The following is a 17,230-nucleotide window of genomic DNA, read 5'->3' as shown; positions in this document are numbered from 1 at the left end:
GGAACCCCAGCATCTCACTCTCCCCCTGCCCACTCTCACCCTGACCCAGGGCACTATCTGTTCCGCTGGGCAGGAGGGACCAAGAAACCAACCCCTTCAGCCCCACAGGCCCTTTCCCCAGAGGCGCACTGCTGAGTGACCCAGACGCACCACACCTGTGAGGGCCATGAGCTTTTATTGATGGGGGGAGGGCCCCCCCTTGGGTCTGCTTGTGGGAGTTACCACGGGACTCAGCCTTGTGAGGGCCCTGGCGGGGGCAGGGCCTGGGCTCAGAAGAAGCCCAGCTGCTTCTTCTCCTGCTGCTGCTTCCACTTGGCCATGCTGTAGAACTCCTCCTTGGACTTCCCGAAGACGTCTTTGAACTCAGAGTCTGAGAGATAGAACTGTGGGGGCGGGGGGGAGGGAGGGGGGCCCAGGGAAGGGTGGCCCCTGAGCCCAGGAGTCTGTGCTGCCCAGAGGCGTCATCCCAGGGCTCAGGGCTCTCCTCCTCCATCTCTCTCTGCCCAATTCCCTGGACAGCCTGCCCCCCTGCCCACCCTCAGGGGGTCACCCCGGGCGCCTCCGGCTGAGTTTTAGGTATATTAGGGCTGGGGCAGCGAGTGGAGGGGGTCTCGGGCACCTACCTCCTTTTGGGCCGGGTCCACGCCCTCCGGCAGGTCCTTGGCGGACTGGTGCATCAGCTGCTTGCTGGACAGGCAGCCGTTGACCATGGGTTTGGAGCTGCTTTGGTAGCTATTGGTGCTGGTGCTGCTGCTGCTGCTGCTGGTGCTGCTGCCACCCGCCTTGGGGCCCGGCTCCAGCTCTTTCTCTGTCCTGTCCTGGGGGCCCTTGAGGGCCTGCGGGGCCAAGGAGCTTGGCCTGCTGTTGGTTGGCCATCTTGACAGCCGGAAGTTGTTGACCTCCTGTCCATAGAGGGGACTCAGGCTGGGGACGGTGGGGGGTCGGCTCCCACAGGGAGGCCACGCTAAGCCTACTGGCCCTCTTGCCCCCAGCTGCGACCCTCGCCGCCTTCCGGGGCCGGCTCCTCCCTTTCCCATTCCGCCCCTCAGGACTGTGCTAACTGAGCGCAGCCCCCGGGGGAGGCCTGGGTGGCTCCGTACTCACCGCTGTGATCTCAGCGATGACAGACTCTATTTCCAGGCTGCCCTCCACCAGCTCCCTGTGGGACTGGTTGTTCTGGGGGCGAGAATCAGAGCGGGAGTGAGAGGGGAAGGCACCCAGGGGGCCTGAGGACAAGACCCGGCCTTCCCAACCCAAAGGCAGGGCAATGCTTCCCCTCCGTCTGCACAGGGCGAGCCCCCCTGCCCCGGGTTAGGGTGGGGCTCGGGGTTCAGACCTCGCTCTCGGTCCACTTGTAGGGGTCCCATGTGAGGAACCATCCGGTGAAGGTGGGGGGCTCGTGGCCCTGCTTGACCAGCACGATGGGCGAGGCCTGGCTGCGCCCCGCCGGGTGGGTCTTCAGGTACTCCAGGCCCCAGGCCACCGCCTCCTCCTTCTGCCTGCCCACGGCCTCCCCCAGCCACAGGAACACCTGGCCACAGAGCGGGGGGAGGGGCTGCCAGAGCTGGCCGCGTCCTCTCCACCCCTGTCCATCGGATGGTCTCAGAGCCCCCCAGACACGTACCAGACACACAGCGGGCTGGCTGCCACGGCCACACACCCATACACACTCCAGAAGGTCACAAGCATATGTGTTTACATGCATTCGACCCACACCTGTTTACTGAGTACCTATAGGGCACATGTGTCAAACACAAGGCCCGCGGGCCAAATCCGTCCCGCCAGGCCTTGCAATGTGGCCCGCACCGCGCTGTCATCACTGCACTCCGCTGCGTTTCCATCACAATGACAGTTTATGACTGTTCAGTAAACCATTCGGCCCTCGATTTAGGCTGGATTTTAGATTTTGGCCCCTTCTCTGATTGAGTTCGACACCCCTAACCTAGGGGATTCAACAGTGAGGGGGGCAAAAACAGACAAAAAATCCTTGCCCTTGCCAGAACTTTCATTTTACTGAGGAGACAGGAAACTATGTAATATATCAGAGAGAGAAAAAAATAAGGCAGGAAAAGAATGTCAGTATGGTGATGGTGGAAATAATGTAAGTTTATTTTTTTAAAAATATATTTTATTGATTTTTTTTTTTACAGAGAAGAAGAGATAGGGATAGAGCGTTAGAAACATCGATGAGAGAGAATCATCGATCAGCTGCCTCTTGCACACGCCCTACTGGGGATGTGCCCGCAACCAAGGTACATGAATCGAACCTGGGACCTTTCAGTCCGCAGGCTGACGCTCTATCCACTGAGCCAAACCGGTTTCGGCTATAAATAATGTAATTTTAAATTAAAGTCAGGGGGAGCCTTACTGAGAGGATGACATTGGAATGAAGATCCCGGGCGAGGGAGGAAGTGTAACGGGAAGAAAGGACCAGCATCAAGGCCTGAGTCCTCCCGCCCTCTTGGAGGAGCAGCTCAGAAGCCATCGCGGCCCAAGAGGGGCAGGCCCGGCGAGAGTGGGGTCGCCAGGCCACGCAGGGCTGTGGCAGGGGTTTTGGCTTTGCTCGGAGTGACATGGAGGTCTACACGCCTCATCACATTCACAGACGGTCACAGACAGTGACCGACACACACACACACACACACACACACACACACACAGGATCACAGCTACACAGACACAGTTACCCATCGCCACAGTCAGACGGCAAGTCACAGCCACACACTGTCACCCACGGTCACACGCTCAGTGTTACAGCTGCACAGACTCACCTGCAGCCTTACATGCATTCATCTGGCGAGGGACACACAAAGACATGCTCCCGCCCAGCTACACAGATACAGACACCCCCCAGGAGGGCGGGGTTCGCCGTCTCACCTCGTGCCAGGCGTCTAGCAGCATGACGTCATACTTGTCCAGGTCCTCTTGGCCGAAGAACACCACTTCCATGAGGACCAGGTGGTCATGCTGGCTGGAGCACTCAAAGAGCCGCGGCTGCAAGCCGGACACTTCCTCGGGGAGGCTGGCCAGCGTGGGCACAGGCTGTGAGGGGCACGGCCTGGGCCGAGCTGGCCTTCAGCACAGGGGGGCACCCACCCGGGGGGCTGGCCCTCCTCGGAGCCCGCCCGCCCTGCTCCTCTCTGGGCCTCCTGTCCCAGTCTGTCAGCGGGGTGAGCAGAGGGGGTGATTTGTCTAGCTCCGGCCAGCTGTGGCCCACGCTGTGCCAGGAAGGTTCCCAGGAGTGGGCGCCAGAAAGAGACGCTGGCTTCGCCGGGTGGCCGAGCCGGAGCCCTGCTGTCCTTGGCGGAGAGGAGCCCCTGGCCCCGCCCCTGGCTGGGATCAGCCTCAGGCCCAAGGCGCTAGGAGGGAAGTTAGGCTGAGAGGGGGGGGGACAGTGCTACTTAGGAGCTCAGGAGACTTGGGGGAGCGAGGTGCATAAACCCTGCAGGCCATACAAAGGGCCCAGGATTCAGCTCCCTCCTCTCTGATACACATCCTGTGCCCTTACACACCACGCATGTACACTGTCCTTGCACACCACACACACACACACACACACACACACACACACACACACACACACCCCCACCCTCCTGAGGACTGTGTGGGGTTGGGGAATGGCCTCCGCCAGGGGTCCAAGACTGGGACCATGCAGGGCACACCTTCAGCCAGTAGAGGGCACCCCTGCCCTGCTCGCCCTGCATCTTCCTGATGCAAGTTGCCCAGGGCTGGGGAGAGGAGCTTGAGGAGTTTGTGCTCTTGGGGACCCCCCCCCCCCACCCCCCGCCGGGGGCGGGAGCCAAGAGTCCCCAGTTCTAGTCCCTTCGTGAGTCCGCCCTCTTTGGGCCTCAGATTCATCCTCTGCGTAAGAACCACCCCCTCCCCACCCTGTCACCTCTTGTTGCTGGGGTAGGGGGCCCGGCCGCCCAGGGCCTCCCAGAAGTGGGGAGACTCCTGCCCCTCCAGCACCGTCTCCCTGCCCTCGTCATTCTCAGAGAGGACAGTGACTGCCTTCTGCGCCATCGCACGCTGGTCCCCGCTGCAGCCCTGCCAGGCAGATAGTTGGGTCAGGCCCTGCAGGGGAGGGGTCTCCCCGCCAGCCCCACGGCCGCCCACTCCCAGGGGCCCGCGTCCCAGGACGCCTAGGCTGACGGGAGGGCCCTGCCTGCCCAACCTGGCCTCTGCCTCCCCAGCCGATCAGGACCACAGGGGCTGGGACCTGGCCTCTGCCTCCCCAGCCGATCAAGCCTATCAGGACCACAGGGGCTGGGACCTCCTCTGGGTCCAGAGCACGGGCTGGGGACCCCAGACTTGGGGATCATTTATGGATTAGGAGGCTGAAGGTGAGAGAAAATTCTGGCAAAGGCCTCCTCCTTTTCCCAGGAGACGTGAGAAGGGGTAGGCCAGGCCCAGGCGGGAGGGAGGGGAGGCAGCCTGGGCCTCGCCCAGCTCTGACCTGTGTAGCCCCAGGCCCTCTGTCACTTTATAACTTCCCCCGGGTTCCAGAGGGGACGCCTGCTCCCCACCCCCTCCGGGCCCATCTAAGGTTGGACGGAAGTCTGCATCCCCCGTGGAGTGGCCCCATCCCTGCCTGGCACCGCTGCCCGGGGCCGGAGTGGCCAGTGTGGGTGGTACCTTCCCAAACCAGACGTAGCAGATGCTGGCGGTGTCCAGCAAGAAGATGTCGCTGGAGTTGAGGGCGGAGGCCCGGGGGGGCACCTCCGTGGTCCGGGTGTTGTAGTTGTCGGTGCCTTGCACATGGAACAGCCTGGTGGCGGGTGCTGGCCGCCCCTTCACGCTGGGCCTGCTGCTGTCCTGCAGGAGGGCCGGGCATCAGCGGGGCAAGGGCTCCCAGGGGCTGCCTCCCCCCACCCCGGACCCAGCGCTGGGGACAAACTGCCTGGGGGCCCAGGGATCCTTTTCTTGAAGCCACCACTGTTTTTCTGGACCCTCTGGGTGTGGAGTGTGAGTAGTTCATTGTCTCTAGGGTAGAGCCAGGCCTTACCATTTAAAAAAAAAAATATATATATATATATACATATATATATATTATTGATTTTTCACAGAGAGAAAAGAAGAGGGATAGAGAGCTAGAAACATCGATGAGAGAGATACATCGACCAGTTGCCTCCTGCACACCCCCCACTGGGGACGTGCCCGCAACCAAGGTACATGCCCTTGACCGGAATCGAACCTGGGGCCTTTCAGTCCGCAGACCGACACTCTACCACTGAGCCAAGCCGGTTTCGGCAAACCAGGCCTTTCTAAATGGATCCCTCACCCCATCTCCAAGGAGTCAGGGCATAAAGTGGAAGGCAGAAAGTGGGCACAGCTTCACCCTCCCGCCCCCCCCCCCCCCGCCCCCTGCGCCCCCGTGTGACCCCAGGCAAGGTCCTGGCTTTCCATTAAACTTCCTCCTCTGTGCTCCTGCCTTGTGGCTGGCTCTGAGGACGGGGGAGGAGGAACTGGGGGGAGGAGGGTGGGTGAGAAACTTAGGCAGGGATCTCCCTCGGAGCTCCTGGGCCTTGGACAGGCACCAAGAAACCAGAGTGGGGGCGGGGGCCAGCGGGCCCTGGCTGAGAGGCGATAGCAGGTATGTATAAGGGTCACCGGCCCAGGGAGGAGCCACGAGGCTGCGGCCACAGCAGCAAAGGGGGGTCCTACCTGGAAGATCACCATCTGGCCCTGGAAGATGGCATAGAAGTGGGGGGGCTCGTGGCCCATAGTCACGTGCGCTTGCACCAGGGCTCCATGGTACATGAGGTCCAGCTCCTCGGCGTTGCTCTTCAGGGCCGCTACCTCCTGTGTGGTGGCCTGGGGGCTCTGCACACAGGGGCGGGGGTGGGGTGGGGGTGGGGGTGGGGGGTGAGGGCCTGGAGCAGTTCTTACATCCCATTCTCAGATCTTCAGCTCTGAGGCTGGGAGGTGCCTGCCAACCCTTCCTCCCGTTCCCCCCCCCCCCCCCCCCGGGCCTGCGCACCTGCCACAGGTACAGGATGTACTGGATGTGACCCATCCTCTGGTACGTGTAGAGGACAAGGTAGCAGCTGCCTGCACAGAACTGTCCGTGGAGCTTGGGGTCCACGGGCTGCCTGCCTAGGTCCTGGATGCCCCACACCTGGGGAACAGGGACCAACGGGCACAGGTGGCTTCTCCCCCCTCCCCCCCAGCTCACCTGGTGCCCAGCCAGGAAGCTCTCAGCCTCGTCTGTGCAGGGAAGGGGCTTGCTCCCAGCTCGGCACCCACGCCATGCTCTGTGCTGGGCTTGTGCAAGGATCTGCAGCTGACCCTCCCTTCTGGGGGGGCCCCCGGGACCTCCCACACTTGTGCTGGGCTGTTCTCAGCCAGGACTCTGAGTCGGCATGTGGCGCCTGGGACAGACAAGTGGTGGGGACTCCAGAGGCCGCCAAGGCCGACCTGCCCCCTGCCCCACACCACCCCCAGGCGGACCCCCTCAGCCACAGCACGGGTGAGGGGTGAGGTCCTGGCAGAACTGCTCGCTGCTCAGGCCAGGGCAGCGGGAGCTGGGCAGGGGCAAGGCGTTAGGGCCCTGGGAGAAACTCCCCTTTTTCAAGGGTCCCTGGACCACACAGAGCCCTGCAAAGCCTGCCGTGAATTCACTTCCTCACACTTCACAGCGTGATTTCCTGTTCCTGTGGGTAGTGGGCGGGGCTCTGGAACCAGGCAAACCTGGCCAAATCCCAGGCAGCCTCTGTGAGCTTCAGGGTTCCCACCTGGAGGCGGGGCCAACAGCGCCTGGGCATCCTGTGCCCTCACAGAGCTCACAGCTGCCACCGGGGGAGGTTCCTCCGGCCAGAGCACCCAGAATCCTGCCTCTTGCCTGCCAGGTATGTGACTGTGTGTTGGTTGGGGGTGTGGGGCTATGACTGATCATGTGACTGTGTCCCTGGGTTGGTGTGTCCCTGTGGGCTCATGGTTAGTATGTGACCAATCGTGTGTGATGTAGAATTGGTGCGATCGATTCTTGCCCTTGTGCGCTGGGTTGCGATTAAGTGCAATTACAAGGTGTATGTGTGTCTGTATTATCATAGGTATGGCTGTCATACATGTGACAAAAGGGCACAAGTGTCTGAGGGTTACTCTGAGCCATATCTGTGTATGATGGGTGAGGCATGATATGAATATGCTGTCGGTGTGTGTGTGTGTGTGTGTGTGTGTGTGTATGCATGTGTGCCCACGTGCCCGAGTGTCCCTTTGTGTGTGTAGATGTGTATTTGGGAGCAGCGGGGTCGCTTTAAGCAGCCATGCTGTTCACCTGAAGACAAAGCCCACCCCCTGCAGTGTGCCCATTTCCGCCCCTGTCCTCACAGCCCCCAAGCCAGCGCCCCTCACCTCCACCTTCCCAGAGCCATCGTCCACCATCCTGAGTTGGGCGGCTAGCTCAGGTTGGCTGTGCAGTTGGACCACGTCCAGCTTTACCTGATTCAGTTTACCTGGGGGTGGGGCACAGGTTACAGGCGCCTGCCGCGCTGTCCAGGCCCCTCACCGGCCTCCACCGGACCTACCCATCCTTCAAGAGGCTCCTCCGGCCACGCCCCCTCACCCATCCCGCCCTACAGCCCCGCCCCATCTCCCACCCCGCCCACAAGCCACGCCCATAAACCACGACCTCACCCATCCCGCCCACAGACCACGCCCCCTCACCATGTCTCCAAAAAGGCTCTGGGTAAAACCCTTAAGCCCCGCCCCAAGCCCCGCCCTAAACCCCGCCCCTCCCACTCACGGATCAGTTCCAGGTTCTTGTTCTTGGGCTCCGCAGACCAGGTCCGGAAGAGCTGCTTGAAGGCCGCAGACTCCTCGCCCTGGTGCAGCACCTCCACGTTGGTGTAGGTGGGGTACCCCTTGGCCTGGAGGAAGTTCTGGGGCGGGAGGAGCCAGGAGACATCCATGTCCGAGGGCCCCTGCTGCCCGCCTGCGCTCCACCCGTGGGGACCTGCCGCTCAGGTCCTGAGCAGCAGTCATTAACCGAGCTCATGACCCGCTTTTCGGAGTTGACTCTGCCGCTAGCGACTTCTCCGAGGTCTCTGAGCACACACAGGGTCCCTTAGATCTGGTCTCAGGATGGCCCCGCCATGAGCCTGACCTCCCTCCTCCAAAAGGAGTGGAGGGTGGGGTGGGGCGCCCAGTGCCCTGGGCTCCTCAGACCTCAAGGTCAGGCGGGCCACATAGTCCTCTGACACATGGTTTCTTGGGTGCTAACTGCTCCCCACCCCCACCCCTTCGACATCGGGGCTCCCAGGGCAGACCACATGCCTCCAGTCTCCCAGAGAGGGCCCTGTGCCCCCCTCAGACCACTGGGCAGAGCTGTTTCTCCTCCCTCAGACAGGGAGGTTTGTCTCCGGGCCTAGCTCCACACAGGGCCATGTCCTCCATCAGACAGGTCATGGGTGTCTCCCGGCTCAGACTGCGGGGAAGGGCTGCCTGCCCCCCAGGACCCAGGGCAGCGCTCTGTCCCTCGGAGACAGGCCCCACAGCCTCACCTGAGCCTGGCTGAAGGAAATGATCTTCTCCGGTTGGGTGCACCTGCGTCCCTGCCACACGTAGATCTTACAGCCCCCGTGGTCCAGGACGTAGCACTCCTGGGAGCAAGAGCGGGGCTGGTCAGTGGGTGGTCCAGGCTGGGTAGAGGGGACGGTGGGGTAGGCGGGGACAGAGAGGGTGACTAGGGGGGGCTAGGCCTGCCTCACCTCCTCATTCAGTAGGTCTTGGGTCAGTAGGCAGGTCGCCAACTCCTGGATCACCAGGCCCTTATCCTTCTGGTAGACACTGGAGGGCAGGCATCCAGATGTGCTCAGCCTCCAGCTCAGCCTGGCTGCATACTAGCCATATTCAGCCCCCCTCCCCCCCTCCCCTGTCCCCCAGGCACATGCATGGAGGCTGGGGCCCAGCAGTGGAGCCTTAGGCAACTACCTGGCTTCTTCAGGGCCTCAGTCACCCTGCCTGTACAATGGGTTTCTCTAAGGCAGCTGTGCAGGTTTGGATAGAGTACAGATTTGGATAGATTTGGCCCGAGGGCCCCCATGGCCTGCCCTAGAAGCCCATGAGCCTTTTCCGGAGGGCTTTCTGGGACCCTGTGCTGTTGCCATAATGGCGGGCACGCAGGCCTAGCCTGTCCCACCCGCCCTGCCCACTCCCCACGGTCTGCTCACTAGTAGAGGTGGACCCGGGCCTTCTGCAGCTGGTTGATACTTCTGCTGGGAATGGCAGGGTACACGCTAGCCACTCTGTGGCCCAGCACAGCTTCCATGATCTCCATGAGGCCGGAGGCTTTGAACTCATCATCCACCACGCCAATCTGTGCGCGACCAGCACGCTCCCTGTCCTGAAGGCTGCAGGTCAGGGTCAGGGCCTGCGGGAGAGAGAGGACCCGGCAGTCAGGGCTTCCCCAGCATGCCCCTTACCCCTCCGCCAGCCTCCCGGGGCCTCCCTGTCACCGCTCTACCCCCAGAGGCTGGGGGAGGGTGTCCCCTTCTTCTGGCACCCAGAGGTACCACTCATCAGTGCAGGGCCTGCACCAGGGCAGACCACATGAGAGCCAGGCCGGAGAATGGACCGCTGGAGGACCACCCCTCTCCCCACCCCCTGCACCCCTTTGTTCCGGGGTAGACACTGACCCGTGCCCTCTCGGAAACGCTGCTCTTAGGCCCGTTCCACTGGATCATCACCTTGCCCAGGTCCAGCAGGAAGATGTCGTCCTTATTAAAGCTGTCCCAGGAGAACTCCACCTGCCAGAGCCAGGAGGGTGGGGCGGGGCGGGAGGCGGGGCGTCAGGCCTCCAGCACCCGAGGGGAGGGGTTCCCAGGCCCGGCCCTACCTAGCTCGGGTGTGTCACTTGTGTACATGGAAGCCGAGTGCAATTGTGTGCATGTATGACCATGGCACGACTACTGCGGTGTGCAGGCATACATCTGTGCAAGCATATGGCACCCTGAGGGCCACTCCGTGGCTGTGTGCATCCCTAGACACGGGTGGCTGCAGGGAAGGCTGCATTTCACAGGGTGGACATGACCATGACGCTTCCACGCAATGCATGCCTGTCGCTGTATATGCACACATGTATACAATTGGAGCGTGCATGTTTACCCATGTGTGTGTATGCACTTGTACATATGTGGGGAACACGAAATAGGAACCAGTGTGTGGGCTCATGGGTGACAGGGTCTGTGTGGGGGACAGTGTGTCATCTGTGGGGAAGCATGGTTATCATCCAGAGAGCAGTTATTCCAGGATAACAGGCAAAGACTGGGGCTGCATGGTGTCCACTGGGTCTGTGGGGGACAGTGGGTGGGCCTGTGTGGGGCTGTCTCTGAGTCACAGGGCTGCCACATGCCATGTAGACATTGACGTGTACAGCTCAGATTCATGCACATCATAGGCCTCCCGAAGGTTCATTGCCCCAGATTCCTGTCAATGGCAGTAAAATGTCTTGTTGTACAAAAATCAGTATTTCCCATTCGTGTTCAGACATTTGGACATAAGGGCGCTCAACGGACTAGAGTTGGCCCCGGAGGTAGCAGTGGGAGACAGTGTGTGTGCCTACGGGTGACAGTGGCAATGTGTATGAGAGCGTGGGGCTGCACACCCCCACCCCAAACCATGCTTATTCCCCTTGTACTGCTTAAAAGGACCTTCCAGGTGCACCCTCTAGTCTGCCTCTCCCGCCCCTCTCCCCCGCCAGCTTCTTACTATGGCCCCGAGAGGATGAAGGAACAGAGCGTCCCAGGAGCCATGGCAGGGGCGGGGCCTAAAACCTGGCTCTGCCTTCTCTCTCCTCATTTAAGATAGGCCTTAGCACTTTGTCCGTTACATACACGTCTGATCACTATGCTGTGCACCTGAGACTAATACAATATGTGCATCCACTGTGAATGAAAAATAAATTTAGAGAAAAGATAACTCACCTGGGAATGAGGACAGCCTGCGGCCCCCCTTCCCTACCTCCGGCACCCTCTGCTTCGGTACACGAAGTCTGAGCTGACCCAGAAGCCCAGTGGCATCGCTGGCGTCCTCACCTCCGTGGCTGACACGTGCTTCCTCCCTCTGATGCGCAGCAGGCGCTGGATGTTGTACATGTTGGTCTCCACGTGCTTGAGGGCGGAGGCCAGGCCTCCCTTCCGGTAGCTGAGGAGGGAATGGGGTCCATGTAAGACCATGCACTGCCATGTGCAGGAGTGAATACAGACAGGAGCACACACATGCACACAAGTGGGGACACACGTGTGCTTAATACATGTGCGCAAGTAGATACGACCATGTGTGCAAGCACGTGGCTACATGTGGTGCAACAGTGTGTATATGTTTATCCATGTGCTAACGTGGATGCATGCATGCCTATATACATGTATATTTGTGGGGACATAATGTGTATCTATTCATCCATGTGACTACAGATGTGAGTGTGTGGAATTCGGGCAACAACATATATGTATGTAGGTGGACACTTCATATAAATGGAATTATATAACACATGATATATGAATGACCACATTTTACTTAGGTATTGATGAGTGTGTGTGGGTATGCCCATCTGCAGGTGGACATATTTAGAAGTGGCATGTTTCCTGCATGTGTAAGTACACATGTGTGTAATGTGTTTATATATACACTAGATGCATGTATTAGGTTCAACTGTATAAAACAGAGATGATCGAATATTGGCCATTTCCTATGGTTCAGCCTAATATATTGCAACTATTAATTCAATACATATTTACAGCAACAGACATGTTTGTACTGGGCACAGTAACACAGAAGCAAACTCAGGACATGGGTGTCCACCCCTGGGTGTGCACCAAAGAGAAATGAGGAACACGCGTGCGCACCAAAACTTGTACACAATCACGGGTGTTGGCTGAACTCACATGACCCCCGGGCGGAAGTAGCTGCAGAAACAGTCGGACTCGTGGCCCTGCACCTCGCGGTGCTGCACGATGGCGCTCCCCAGCATCTCCTGGAGGTCCTGCACGAAGTTGCCCGCCGCGCCCTCCGCCTCTATGTCCGCCTTCTTCCCGATCCAGTAGTGCAGGTCCTTGGGCGTCCCCTGGGTGGCCCTCAGGCCCTGGGGGACCTAGGGCCCAGGAGTTTGTGGGTGGGGAGGGAGCTGAGGTTCCAGGGTTGGGGAGGGGCATGAGTGAACACTGAGGTCAAGGCCCAAGATGTGCCAAGGGCCTTGGGGAGTGGAGGGAGGGGGCGGGGGACCGAGAATGGGGAGGAGAGCGCCAAGAGGCCTCCCAGGTAGCAGCCCTTGCGGCAGCAGGCCTCTTCCCAGGGCGGAGCTTACTCTGCACCAACCGACTCCTCACCGGGGCCATGCCACCCCCTCCAACACACTCCCCAGTCCCCCGGTGCTCACGTGGAGGACGACGTAGCAGTGTTCCTCGAAGAAGTTCCCATAAGCCCCCTCGGGCACGGGCACCAACTTCAGGTCCTGGAGAGGAAGGTGCCTAGTGACAACTCAGGAGACCCTCCCCACCTTCACATACACCACACACACACACACACACACACACACACACACACACACACACACACGGCCCTCTGGGTGGGCGGGACTCTGAGTTGAGGCCCAGAGGAGCCTGGTCCCGGAGATCACACCCATTCTGCGGCACAATGCTGGCCGGCCGGGCCCTCACCTTAAGGATCCAGATTTGGAGGTCCCTGTGGCTCTCGATCTCTGGGAGGCTCTCGGTGTTCATCCTAGGCCAGATGGGAACGAGGAAGGAAACCAGAGCCAGAGTCCTCAGACCCTGGTCTCCAGCAAGGACTCGCCCTGCCTACAGCTCCTCGAAGCACCTTCCTCATAGCCTTCACCTGCCGGGCCTTAGGAGGGCCCTCTATACCACAAACGCCCGAGAGCAAGGACAGTGACTGCAGACGCCCTCAGAGGCTTGGCAAACAGGGACGTGGTTTGTCATCTGTGGTTGTGCTCCTGAGACAGGACTGAGCTCTGTGGGCAGGGATGGGCTTTGGACATAGGGAGTTATATATAAACACCCCATTTGCAAACAGACGGAGTTAGAAATAGGCTATGCAGACAGACAGCCAGCCAGAGGATCTGCAGAGGACAGGGATAGGCTATGCAGACAGGTCACGGCTTTGCTAGTGAGAACAGAGTCTGGGGCAGGGGCAGGCTCTTAATGAGACTGAATCGTATAGACACCGACATGCTCCGCACACAGGGACGGGGCTGCAACTGGGCAGAGGCTCTGCGGACCATTGGGAACGGGCCAGGCAAAGGGACAGGGCGCCCGCAGAGAGGGAGAGGCGATGCGGACAGAGGAAGGCTCTGCACACAAGCACAGGCTCTGCAAACACGGACAACGGCTTCCTCAGGAGGAAGAACAGGAGGCAAGAGGCACAGGTTCTCCCAACGACAATGAGGCCTGCGGCCAGGGACCGTCCTGGGAAATGCATTCAGGCTGCCAACAAGCAGAGACTGTGGGTGCCGAAAAGGACTCTGCAAACAGCCACAGGGTCTGCAGGTCCGGGGAGCTTTGCAGCCTGTGGTTGGGGACAAACCTTCAAGACAGGGGGGCATGGACTCTGCGGATATGGACAGGGAGGTGGAGCGCTATGGTCTGCAAACCGGCACCGCACTTTCGGTCAGAGAAACGCTGCCCAGACAGAAGCACGCGCTTGAGTCCAAGGCCCATTGGGCTTGGCCAGGCTCTGCGGGGTGGAGGATGGGGGTGAAGGGGGCGGGGGGGGGGGGGGGGATGCAGACTGGAAGCCAGCCTCCAGGGAGATGGGAGGGGCCTGGGCAAACATTCATGAACTGGACAATGAGATCCAGGCTCTGAAAAAAGACCCAGACACACAGGCCTCCGGAGACAGGCCGTGCAGATAGGGAGAGGCTGGCTAAGCCCACACAGGCTCTGCAAACAGACGGGCTCTGTGTTGGGGAAAGTTCCTTCAGAGACGGGGCTTGCTGAAAGCAGCCGGCAGGGAAGTGAGCTTTGTGATCAAGCACAGATGCCGCAGACACGGGCTAGTTCTCCCAGCACGGCGGGGCTCAGTAGAGAGGGACAGGCTTTCTAGAAAGGGGTGGGGTCTGGAGACCGGCTCTGCGAACAGGGACGCGTGGGATCAGGAGTGAAGGGTGCAGGCAGGCACAGGCTCTGCAGAAAGCCGCGGTGCTCCCGAGGGACCGTGACCCTGACCCTGATAAGCTCTTCATCGGAAATAGGTCCTGCAAGCAGGGGCCGTTTCTATCCAGGGAGACACAGGCAGCGGCCTTGGCAAACGCCACAGACAGGACCAAAAGGGCTCAGGTTCTGGGGACAGAACCAGGCCCTGAAGTAGAGACAGACCGCAAAGACGGACATTGTCTAGACACAGACACTCACTGCAGAGGAGACAGGTGCTTCCGACAGGGACGCAGGCAGCGCGTTGCCAACAGGACGTGCCTTTAGGCAGAAAGGCGTGACCCAGACACGGACCCCAGACAAGCTCTGTGCACGGGGCAGGCCACACACACAGAGCCGCTTCTGCAACCACAAAGCCAGGCTTGTGCCCAGGGAGACAGGGGCATGCTAAGGAGACCGAGGTTCTGAAAACAAGGCTCTGAAAATAGGCTGGAGACAGACACAGCCTCCGCGGACAGGACGAACATTCTGCAAACTCAGGACAGACAGGCGGCAGCGGCGGGCGCAGGCTTCGCAGACGGGAGCCGGCTAGGCAAAGCAGGCCCAGACGCTCTTAACCCTGAAAACAGAGCTGAAGGCACAGACTCTGCAAACGGCCGCCGGAGTGTGTGCCCTGCGGCTCCGGGGGAGAAAAGCACGGAACGAGAGGTACCTGGGGAAGAACGGGGCTCTGGATCCTGTGATGTCTCTGCAGGTGGCTCTCAACTACCCCAGGCTCCCGGCACTGCTCTTCCCGAAGCCCCCGTGCGAGGTTTGCTCATTCCTCCATCCGTGGGAGCTCTTCCCGCCTCTAACCTAAATCCTGCCGCCGGCAACTTATCTTCTTCCTGCCGCTCTGCTCACCGGACCCAGAAGCCGCTCCTCTCTGACCTTCTCATCCGATGGCCCTGGCTGAACTCACGTCCCCGCCCAGCGCCACCGGGTCTTATCAGCGGGAGGGGACACCCTTGGCCCCGGTGACCCTGCGTGACTGGGGGAAGCGGCCGGAGCAGAGATACAGAGTTGCAGAAGCGGAGGCATGGCTTGGCAGGTGCAACGAAGCCAGCCCCGAGGGCAGGGCGCAGGCCCGGGGGAGCTGGCAGTACCCTGGGGAACACCCAGCCTCTCAGAGGGGGCCAAGGGGGGCCCTGGGAGGGGAGGGGGAGAGTAGGAGGGGGAGGGGAGAAAGGAGAAGGAAGGAGGGAGAGGGGCGAAAGCAGGTGTGCTTGAAGCCTGGGACCCCTTGGCACACGCTCTGGAGACCCCATAGGCTGGCAGTAGGGATTCCGGAGGCCAGGGGCTTGTCTTGTTGACTGCCTGCTCCCAGCTTGCGGTTGGATGAATGAAACCTGTTGCCTGGGGCTGCCCCGAGGGGAAGCGGGTGCAGAAGGAAGGTCACCGTGAGGACTAACGGCACCAGGACTGCTGTTGTGGCCGATGGCCTGTGCACGAGTGGCCGGCAGACACGGTGACTGTGGAAAGGGGGTCTCAAGCCACAGAACACGGGATGGCAGACACAGGGACATTCAGAGGCGAAGGGGCAGAGGCAGCGACCAGCGACCTGGACCAGGGCACAAGCAGGCCGTGTGCAGAGCACAGGCACCAGCTCCAAGCTGTGGGCCTTTTGAGAGGGAAACGGCGACAGGGAGAGAGACAGACAGGAAGACGGGCTGGCCTGGGCACCGTGGGCATCACGTGGGACAGGGAAGCCAAACTGGTGGCCAGCACGTTGGGACTGGGCTGGTTTCACTGGGTGGGGACAGCATCATGCCTGCGGGGCTGGGAGGGTGCCCCAGTATCCAGTTCCAGCCTGGGGGGCCAAACTCCCATTTGGTACCTACCACCTGTACTTCCAGCGGGGCTCTGGGGGTGGAGGAAGGGATGCTCAAAGGATGGGGGTCCCCTTTTTCCCTCAGGTGGTCCTTTTCTCCATCAGGGGTCCCTGCCCGCACCCACATATATCCCTCTCCCCCCTAAGGCTCTCCCTTCCAACACCTCCCCTGAGCGGGGGACCCTGCCTATGTCCTCTGCCTAGACTGGAAGCCCCCCGCCCCCTTTTCCCTGGAGGCTGGCCCCCTCCACCCACGGCCTCTTTTCTCTCCCAGATGCCCGGTTCCTCCTGGGGTACCCCTTATCCCCCTCTGCCACCCCCAGTGCCCCTCCTCCTCCCATGTCCCCTCTACCCACAAGGCACCCTCCCTCCCCTGCTCTCTCTCCCCTGGCTCCCTACTCTCCCCTGGGCTCCCCTCCCACCCAGGGGCTCCCTTCTCCAAAACCCTTCCTTCCCCAGCGCCCCCTTTCCTGGCACCCCCTTTCCCAGCCACCCACTGTCGCCTCTGGTGCCCCTTTTTCTCCTAAGATACCTGTGAAAGGAAGGGGAAAGGGTGCTGCCTGCTGGAGGGAAGGAGGGCCAGGCCTGGGTCCCCAGATATCTAGATTCTGTGGGTGACCGAGAGACCCCCCCCCCCTCCCACCCACGTACAACGGCTACTGTCCTCCCTGCCAGTCACTCCGGCCACGGTCTCCCCGCCCCGACCAGCGTTCTTACGCGCTGGGCTCCTCGCCGCCTCCCGGTTCTGCCAGCCCCTTGGCCACCCTGAGCCTGTGCCCCCACACCAGACACCCCCCATCCAACCACCCACTCCCGTTCTCCCAAGCCCCCCCGGCCCAGCCGTGCCCCGTGCCCCCTCCCTGCCGGGCCTACCTACCTGCTGGGAACTCCTGGCAGCTTCGCCCTGCCTGTGGGCAGTGCTGGGCCTGGCACGGGGCCAGGCTCTGCCCACCGCCCCCCCCCCCCCCCCCTCCGCGGAAACTCAATCCCTGCTTCCGCCCTGCAGGACACACCCCATCTCTTGGGCTGGGGGCTGGGCACTCACACTTGGTCAATCGGTGAGTCAGTCAACCAATATCGGCCCAGCTCTCTGAGAGCCCACCCTGCCTGGAGGCCCGGGCCAGGCCACTCCAGGCCCCCGGCGCTGGAGGCCAGAGAGCAGGGAGCGGAGGCCTGCGCTGGGCCAAGATGTGCATGTGCAACACACCGCGACGTCCCTCCTGAGAGCCCAGGAGGGCTCCTGACCCCTGGCCCG

The 17,230-nt window shown here is 61.1% G+C and overlaps 1 protein-coding gene across 3 annotated transcripts; it reads right to left on the bottom strand.

Annotated features, from left to right (window-relative positions):
- Positions 1-176: 176 nt before the first annotated feature.
- On the bottom strand, positions 177-17,037 carry VILL (villin like). 3 transcript variants are annotated; one of them, XM_036431805.2, is made up of 20 exons: positions 16,853-17,037; positions 12,654-12,717; positions 12,374-12,448; positions 11,883-12,088; positions 11,034-11,142; positions 9,636-9,746; positions 9,171-9,370; positions 8,709-8,787; positions 8,502-8,600; positions 7,745-7,880; positions 7,354-7,454; positions 5,981-6,118; positions 5,665-5,823; positions 4,636-4,815; positions 3,896-4,047; positions 2,878-3,022; positions 1,337-1,531; positions 1,105-1,176; positions 624-902; positions 177-383 (listed from the first exon to the last, which is right to left on the bottom strand). In XM_036431805.2, the coding sequence occupies exons 2-20, from the start codon at positions 12,714-12,716 to the stop codon at positions 270-272; spliced, it is 2,613 nt and encodes an 870-aa protein (XP_036287698.1). In that variant the 5' UTR covers position 12,717; positions 16,853-17,037; the 3' UTR covers positions 177-269. The 3 variants fall into 3 exon arrangements, with proteins under 3 accessions (XP_036287698.1, XP_036287697.1, XP_045435373.1); XM_036431804.2 differs by lacking the exon at positions 16,853-17,037 and adding an exon at positions 14,818-15,220; XM_045579417.1 differs by lacking the exon at positions 16,853-17,037 and having other exon boundaries at positions 12,654-12,829.
- Between the last annotated feature and the right edge of the window lie 193 nt (positions 17,038-17,230).

The sequence above is a fragment of the Pipistrellus kuhlii genome, unplaced genomic scaffold (genome assembly GCF_014108245.1).
Source record: "Pipistrellus kuhlii isolate mPipKuh1 unplaced genomic scaffold, mPipKuh1.p scaffold_m20_p_11, whole genome shotgun sequence".
Classification (NCBI taxonomy): Eukaryota; Metazoa; Chordata; class Mammalia; order Chiroptera; family Vespertilionidae; genus Pipistrellus; species Pipistrellus kuhlii.
This window is presented reverse-complemented; position numbering and strand designations above follow the sequence as displayed.

Coding starts and splice junctions, on each gene's coding strand:
- VILL (XM_036431805.2), bottom strand. CDS start 12,716: ATGAACACCGAGAGCCTCCCAGAGATCGAGAGCCACAGGGACCTCCAA. Junction 12,449..12,653: donor TCCAAATCTGGATCCTTAAG/GTGAGGGCCCGG, acceptor CTTCCTCTCCAG/GACCTGAAGTTGGTGCCCGT. Junction 7,455..7,744: donor CAAGAACCTGGAACTGATCC/GTGAGTGGGAGG, acceptor CCCCACCCCCAG/GTAAACTGAATCAGGTAAAG.